Raw genomic sequence first — 8,897 nt, 5'->3', positions numbered from 1 at the left:
GTAGCGATGTTTAAGTCCGTCGGAATCATGTTAGCATTAGCTGTATTTTTCGATTATGAAATCTAATAGATGGATGTCAAAACAAGTTTTCTTACCAGTTTTCGTAAGAAAAAGTTGTATGTGATACAATAAAAGGTTTTGTCGATCCTAAGGATGCTAAAAGGTATGCTGGCTCCAGCAATCCTTCTATGGACTAGAGCAAGCATCTCGGAGTCGGAATATATGCTTTGATGGAGTGATCAAAGCTTTTAGGTTTATACAATGTTTGCTAGAAACTTGTATTTACAAGAAAGTGAGTGGGAGCACTACAACATTTCTGATAAGTATATGTGGACGACATATTGTTGATTCAAAATAATGTAGAATTTCTGGAAAGCATAAACGGTTGTTTGAAGAGTGATTTTCAAAGGAAGACCTGGATAAAGTTGCTTACATATTGGGCATCAAGATATATAGAGATAGATCAAGACGCCTGATGATACTTTCAAAGAACGCACACCTTGACATGTTTTTGAAGGAGTTCAAAATGGATCAGTCAAAGAAGGGATTCTTACCTGAGTTGTAAGGTGTGAAGTTGAGTAAGACTCAAAGATTGACCACGGCAGAAGAAAGAGGAAGGACAAAGTTCGTCCCCTATGCTTTTGTCATAGGCTCTATGCCATGCTGAGTACCGCACCAGATATGTGCCTTGCCACATGTATGGCAAGAGGGTACAAAGGTGATCTAGGAGTGGATCACCAGATAGCGGTCAAAATTATCCATAGAGGAATAAGGAAATGTTTCTCGGTTATGGAGGTGATAAAGAGTTCGACGTAAAGAGTTATGTCGATGCAAGCTTAACACCTATCCGGATAGCTCTGAGTAGAGATACCGGATACGTATAATGGAGCAACTATTTGGAATAGCTCCAAGTGGAACGTGGTAGCAGCATCTACGATATGACATAAAGTTTTGCGAAATACATAGGGATCTGAATATTGCAGACCCGTTGACTACAACCTCTCTCACAATCATAACATGATCAAACCCAGAACTCATTGAGTGTTAATCACATAGTGATGTGAACTAGATTATTGAGTCTAGTAAACTCTTTGGATGTTGGTCACATGGCGATGTGACTTGTGAGTGTTAATCACATGGCGATGTGAACTAGATTATTGACTCTAGTGCAAGTGGGAGACTGTTGGAAATATGCCCTAGAGGCAATAATAAATTGGTTATTATTATATTTCCTTGTTCATGATAATCGTTTATTATCCATGCTAGAATTGTATTGATAGGAAACTCAGATACATGTGTGGATACATAGACAACACCATGTCCCTAGTAAGCCTCTAGTTGACTAGCTCGTTGATCAATAGATGGTTATGATTTCCTGACCATGGACATTGGATGTCATTAATAACGGGATCACATCATTAGGAGAATGATGTGATGGACAAGACGCAATCCTAAGCCTAGCACAAGATCGTGTAGTTCGTATGCTAAAGCTTTTCTAATGTCAAGTATCATTTCCTTAGACCATGAGATTGTGCAACTCCCGGATACCGTAGGAGTGCTTTGGGTGTGCCAAACGTCACAACGTAACTAGGTGGCTACAAAGGTGCACTACGGGTATCTCCTAAAGTGTATGTTGGGTTGGCACGAATCGAGACTGGGATTTGTCACTCCGTGTAACAGAGAGGTATCTCTAGGCCCACTCGGTAGGACATCATCATAATGTGCACAATGTGACCAAGGAGTTGATCACGGGATGATGTGTTACGGAACGAGTAAAGAGACTTGCCGGTAACGAGATTGAACAAGGTATCGGGATACCGACGATCGAATCCCGGGAAAGTATCGTACCGATAGACAAAGGGAATTGAATACGGGATTGATTGAATCCTTGACATCGTGGTTCATCCGATGAGATCATCGTGGAGCGTGTGGGAACCAACATGGGTATCCAGATCCCGCTGTTGGTTATTGACCGGAGAGTTGTCTCGGCCATGTCTGCATAACTCCCAAGCCCGTAGGGTCTACACACTTAAGGTTCGATGACGCTAGGGTTATAGGGAATAGATGTACATGGTTACCGAATGTTATTCGGAGTCCCGGATGAGATCCTGGACATCACGAGGAGTTCTGGAATGGTCCAGAGGTAAAGATTTATATATGGAAAGTCATCATATGGTCACCGGAATAATTCGGGGGGTTACTGGTATTATACCGGGACCACCGAAGGGGTTCCGGGGGTCCACCGGGAGGGTCCACAAGCCCCGAAGGGCCCTATGGGTTGTGTGTGGAGAGGGACCAGCCCCTTAGTGGGCTGGGCGCCTCCCCCCTAGGGCCCATGCGCCTAGGGTTTAGGGGGAACCCTAAAGGGGGGCGCCCCCTTGCCTTGGGGGGCAAGGCAACCTCCCTGGCGCCGCCCCCTCCTCAGATTGGATCTGAGGGGGCCGGCCCCCCTCTCCCTTGCCCCTATATATATGTGGGGGTGGGAGGACAGCCGCACCCAAGTTCTGGCGCAGCCCTTCCCCTCTCCCAAGTCCTCCTCCTCTCCCGCGGTGCTTGGCGAAGCCCTGCAGGATTGCCACGCTCCTCCTTCACCACCACGCTGTCGTGCTGCTGCTGGATGGAGTCTTCCCCAACCTCTCCTTCTCCCCTTGCTGGATCAAGGCGTGGGAGACGTCACCGGGCTGCACGTGTGTTGAACGCGGAGGCGCCGTTGTTCGGCGCTTAGATCAGAATCAACCGCGATCTGAATCGCTGCGAGTACGACTCCTTCATCCGCATTCTTGCAATGCTTCCGCTTAGCAATCTACAAGGGTATGTAGATGCACTCCCCTTCCCCTGTTGCTAGATTACTCCATAGATTGATCTTGATGATGCGTAGGAAATTTTAAATTTCTGCTACGATCCCCAACAACATCGTATGTGTTTTTACTAACAAAACGTGCTGGCAAGAGTTGACAAGACATTTCATATATGATGTTCTTCATCAGAATAAAAAAGAATACTAGTATGCATATAGAGTGTGCATCAATCTCCAAGAATTCAAGGGTGGATTTAGCACCGGTCCATAACGTTGCCATTAAAAATGACTTTGCGGTGTTTCCAGAGGATGACACTGTTCGATTGAATTGAACTGGGTCGTGCGAGGCTCGGAACTGTTCGATTTAATTATACAAATTAGAGTTGTCTTTTCTTGATGCATGCGTCGATCAATTGTTTGGCGATGCTTTGTGCCCGGTGTGTCCTCTTCATGATTAGTAAGATTTTTTTGTCCGACGTGAAGTCGAAGTCACCTAATTAGGCGTGATATCCATGAAAGATGCTGATGATATTTTTGGTTTTTCGATGATCCAGTTGTGTTACTATATATGCTATGATTTTGTTATTGGCCATGAAATCCATGGCGGCTCTATGTTTTGGCTTTGTAATATAGGTTTTTGCCTGATTTCTCCAGTTAATCAGATAACCCTCTTCATAATCAATAAAATAGCAAACATTTTCGTAATATTTGGCAGCCGCGTTATGCACCCGCAGTTATTATCATAAAATTGTGAGTGCCGAACATATGATTCATTTTCATTGCAAACATTTCCTCGGTGAAAGAGAAAGCTTGGCAATGATGTCTAAGGAAATGAACTTGTTTGATAACAAACAATTGAAATAGTCAAGTTCCTTAGCGAGTGACTGTATCTGATTAGCTTGCACAATTACGGAGTGGTCATCGCTCATCCCATGGTCCTGGTACTGTTCCATGACATACAACTCACTTTGTGTCCGAGACCCCGAATTTGGTCTCAAGCATGTCTCACATATCCTCGCCAACCATAGTGGTCATGAAAGGATTAATGATCTTGTAGTCAAGAACAGAAGAACACCTCTGAAAATATGATATGGGAGGTTTTTCTATTGTTGAAAATATGAGTAATTTCCCACTAAGTTAACCAAAACAATATTGATAAAACATGATGAACATAACAAGCATGATTGTTTGACTGGAGTGCTAATCAACATAAACAAATGATTTAGTATGCAAGATAGGAAGAGCATGTCCATGTCCATTGCAAGCAGTGGTAATCCAAGTACAACACATAACATAAGAGATATGAGCACATATAGTGCGGTGGAAGAATATATGTTGGCAGTACCATCAGAAGCCTATGGAAGTATTGGTTGTTGTGTGTGTGAAATTGCTGTTCATGACATCTAATTCACCTACTACATGCTAATGGTTGCTAGAATTGTGACTTATGTTCTAAAATTAATCATGAAATTTAATTATTTTTTCAAACGGAAACCGAAAGTTCAGTGTGCATGTTTCAACGTGCGCGTACAGCAATCATGTAAAGCTCCGTTATTTCGCACAAACTCGTAATGCTTATCACTTTTGCCATGCCAGCAGATCAATCTGGATCAGTATTGGAGAGTGGTTCTCTCATTATTGTTGATGGTTTGTGGTTAATGCTTGGTGACTCATCGTTGAGATTTACCACTACGAGAGTCGACAGAGTCTCAGCATGACGACGACTGGGGAGTAGTTAATATGCGAGTGGAAAATCGAATGGGAGAGCAGGCAAAAGCAAGCAATGCAAAAGCCGAAACTCCATTCTCTTTCACAGATCTCAGCTCACGTCGTGCCCGCCGGCTATTTCCTCGACAAGATACTACTACTAGTACTGACAAAATTACTTAGGGTAAATCCTAGAAATCTGATTGATGAACAAAACTGGTCCCGCGTCCCGCAGGGCGCACGGGTGCGCGCGGCGCGCGCGCTTAGGCCGCGTCCGCCTGGCGTGGCGGCTCGACGACGTCAGGGAACGCGAACGGCCTGGCGCTGGCGAGGAAGGACGGCAAGTCGTCGCCGGGCATGCTGACGACGACCTTGGGCTCCCTGTCGAGCGGCGCCATCCCGCGCGCCGACGCCTCCTCGGCGGCGCTCCCCCGGCGCGACGACCCGGACGGCTCGCGGCGCGTGCAGACGAGCACGAGCAGCGCCACGGCGATGATCCCCATCATGAGCGTGAAGCCGATGAAGATGTACGGCGTCGGCGTCATCCAGAACGCCGGGTGCGCGCCGTGGCCGAGCGCCGCCGGAGCCCCGGCGACCCCCACCAGCGCCTCGCCTTCTCTGATCGGCCTCATGATGAACGGTGAATCACACGGATGTCGATCCCTCTCCCTCTTTCTTTCTCTTCCTCTTTCTTTGTTTCTTGCTCTCTCTGTGTGTGGGCGTGCGTGCAGAGTGGTTTCTCGCTTCTTCTGTGTGGCTGTGACGTCTGACTGAGTGGGAGAGGATGGGGGAGGCAGGCGGTATTTATAGGTGGCGCGCGGGGGAGGGGTGAGAGAGAGAGAGAGAGCGGGGAAAAGAAGCCGCTCGGCTTCTCTTTGGTTTGCTTGCCAGCTCTGCTGCTACTGCTGCAGGATGGTGGGACCTGGTTTTTGCCTTTGGATAAAATGAATTCGGTGTACTGCAATTAATTTCTGTGACTTATCTAAGGTTCCGGAAATTTCTGCAAAAATCTGTGGGTGAAATGAGAAGCGGACACTCGAGATTCGAGAACGCCCAGGTATGACTGTACTGGTACTGGCAGAGTGGAGGAGATTCAGTGAACCTAGCCATATGCAAATCAAACGCATGTTTTTTTGGCAAAGAAAAGAAGACAGTGCATGCTTGCTAGTTGGATTCTCATGAGAAATCGACCAAACCATATACTACTACGATGATGCGTGCCGTGTGGTGCATGTATGCACATCTTCATGCTACGGCCGATGGCAAAGAGACGAGAAAGACGGGGAAAAGGGAGAAAAGGGCGGTTGCGCGAGCACGAATCGACCGCCGGTACTGCGCGACCTGGCGTCATCGACGAATTGACGATCAGGTCGCCATGTCCCAAAGGTGCGTGCATGGTCAAGTCAGAAACACCGTCCATTCCTTTCGCACACATGCGAAATATAGAAGGCTAGAGATCGATTGAGGACGTCGTCGTCACCTTGTGGAGTAGTTGTAGTATTGTGTCCAGCTTTTGACATGACCACTGCAAATCCACTCGCGGGATGATGTGGCCGGCGAAATATAGATTACTACTAGATTACTTGGTGATGGCGCTAATGGTGGTATGGCCCAGGCAAAAGTTAAGGCTGGCGGGGTGATATATTAGCTAGCTTTTTTTTCTGACTGATGCATTATTAGCTAACTTTGTTGACAGTGTCATGATTAAGTTCGTTTAACCCTCTGCTCGAAGGCAAGTTAGGTCTTAACCATTCTGGAAGATGGAATAACCCGGAAGCACACCGCTGGTTGGATATGCGGATTCCCCTGGCCCTTCAGATTATCCAAAGGTTCACTAGACGTGATTTGCTTGATGCTTGCATCCCATTACGGCTTTACCAGGGAATGATGGGATGACACCCTCACAGGAACAGGACATAAGATTAATAATTTTCCTAATCATCATGGCATGGTTCAAGATAGAGGAGTGGTCTCCAGTGAGCAACACAAAGAGAAGAGGAGGAGCAGGTCTCTAATGATCTAGACGCTTTTATATTTCTTTACAGAGGAAATATTAGTTAAGAACAAAGTGAGTTTCACTTTTCGCAATGGATTAAGCATAGCTTACATGGCTCGGTTTCTTGTGGTGGAATCAACCCATTTGAATTCAAGTGGCTAGACTTCGTATTGATTCTCGTATATTTTCTGGATTTACCTTTAGTGTTATATATGTTTGTCGATTACAAAGGTCCAGATTGACTTTGCCAATCTGCAGATCTGTCGACTTAGTCTCTCAAAGATGCTCGCAGAGTGGTATGGGTTCTCATACATTTTCTTGATTTATTTTAGTTTTTTGACGCTATTCTTTGTGCTCGTTGATTATGAGGTGCTTGGGTGACTTCATCAATCTAAACATTTGTCGGGTTAGTCTTTCGGAGATGCTCACATAGACAGAGTGTGCGTGTCTTCGTAGAGGTGATTATGTAAGCGTGTTGTGAGCATACGATGTTCCTCAGGAAAAATTATCAACTTTGGACCATGTATTCATAAAAGGGTGACATGTTGCATTAGGTTTTAATTCTCTTACACATTGCACCTTATGTCAGCTCTCACCTAATCTCTAAATATGCGGAAATCCAATTTGGCTCCTGGGAGCACATGCTCCTGCGCGTGAAAAATAATTTTGGAATGTCAAAAAAATCCCAACAATTTTTTTACATATTTATAGTCGCATCCAAATGCTTACTGCAAAGTTTAGGCAAAAAGATTAAACATTTGGCCCGTGCAAAAGAAAAACAAATTTGAACACCAAATGTCATCCCTATTTTTTTTCATCGACGAAACACTACTGCTCCATTTCGCATGAAAATTGCCAAGCATGCTTTCGACACTAACATGAACATCCACAAAAAAAATTCATTTAAAAAAACATTTCAACACTTTCTTTTTGTGGTATTGTTCATCTGGGAGCAAATGCTTCCGGAGCCAAAATGCCCCTCCCCTAAATATGGTGCTAGCTAGCTTTATTAACGGTTACCAACGATGTAGTATTACATTTTACGCAATAAAATCAGTGTGGATGGTGCGTGGTGCGTAGTGGTTCCCAACCATAGTTGCCGCGGCCAGAAGTTTCCTACACGCCATCGCTGTCGCCTCTGTCCCTCTCCTATCTCTTGTTCGGAGTCCTTGTCGCGGGCAAGAGGAGTGGGGACTCATATGTCTAACTTTCTGTGCTTTTTTGTTTCCCTAGCAAAGTTGACGAGGTGGCGGGCGGCGAGAACGTGTTAGAATAAGGCGCTTCGGTCTCTTTCTACCTCGACGATATTCGATCCGTCGCTAACAAAGGACATGTAAGAGTTTATATCTCTAGATATGTTGGCTCTCTTTATATCTTGGTAGTTGGTGTGTCTTTCAAGCAGGGCTATTGGCTAACTATTAGTGTGACGCTACGATGTTTCTTTCTTGTTGTTTTGCAGCAAGGTTCTATTTGTCCATCCCTCTTAACTAGTGGTGATGGATTGCAAGCATGTACTATGTGGGGTCGATGTTCTAACTGATGCATGCTACTTCAGCGGCTTCTAGATTTTGTCTCATGAAGCTCGTGACCTATTGAGGCCTTCAAAATATGGTATGGTGAGGGCCTTTGCAGGTGTCTCTTTACTTTACCATTGTTTCAATGAAATTTTCAATGTCTAACGGTTGGCGTACAATTGAAGGAAGAAGAAGTCTAGTACTCCATTCCATTTTATAGTATGCATTAGTTTTTGACCCAAATTCAACATTGTAGTGGGTGCATGCAGTTTGAACAACCATTACATTTAGCTGAAAAGATGGGTTTTACAGTAGCACATGCACATGAGAATGAGACAAGCCTGTGTTGGGGAACGTAGGATTTCAAAAAAATTACCTACGCACACGCAAGATACATCTATGTGATGCATAGCAACGAGAGGGGAGAGTGTGTACACGTACCTTCATCAACGGAAAGCGGAAGCGTTTAGTAACGCGGTTGATATAGTCGAACATCTTCGCGATCCAACCGACACAAGTACCGAACTCATGCCACCTCCGCGATCTGCACACGTTCATCTCGGTGACGTCCCTCGTACTCTTGATCCAGCTGAGGCCGAGGGAGAGTTTCGTCAGCACGACGGCGTGATGATGGTGATGATGAAGTTACCAGCGCAGGGCTTCGCCTAAGCACTACAACGATATGATCGAGGTGGAAATCTTGTGGAGGGGAGCACCACACACGGCTAAGACAACTGTCAACTTGTGTGTTCTAGGGTGCCCCGTGCTCCCCGTATATAAACGAGCAAGGGGAGGCTATCCGGCCCTATAGGGGCGCGCCCCAAGTAGGATTCCTACTAGGAATAGGAATCATATTCCTAGTAGGTTTCCAACAAGGAAGAGA

General features: G+C 45.5%; 1 protein-coding gene across 1 annotated transcript; it reads right to left on the bottom strand.

Moving 5' to 3' along the window:
- Positions 1–4,349: 4,349 nt before the first annotated feature.
- On the bottom strand, positions 4,350–5,262 carry LOC119331770 (protein GLUTAMINE DUMPER 6-like). Its single transcript, XM_037604946.1, has one exon. It carries the CDS (start codon positions 5,134–5,136, stop codon positions 4,768–4,770), a length of 369 nt encoding a protein of 122 aa, XP_037460843.1. The 5' UTR covers positions 5,137–5,262; the 3' UTR covers positions 4,350–4,767.
- Between the last annotated feature and the right edge of the window lie 3,635 nt (positions 5,263–8,897).

This window comes from Triticum dicoccoides, chromosome 7A (genome assembly GCF_002162155.2).
Source record: "Triticum dicoccoides isolate Atlit2015 ecotype Zavitan chromosome 7A, WEW_v2.0, whole genome shotgun sequence".
NCBI classification, from domain to species: domain Eukaryota; kingdom Viridiplantae; phylum Streptophyta; class Magnoliopsida; order Poales; family Poaceae; genus Triticum; species Triticum dicoccoides.
Note: the sequence above shows the minus strand (reverse complement) of the source record. Positions and strands in the feature narration are given on the sequence as shown.

Excerpts from the sequence above, each read along its gene's own strand:
- LOC119331770 (XM_037604946.1), bottom strand. The coding sequence starts at position 5,136 with ATGAGGCCGATCAGAGAAGGCGAGGCGCTGGTGGGGGTCGCCGGGGCT.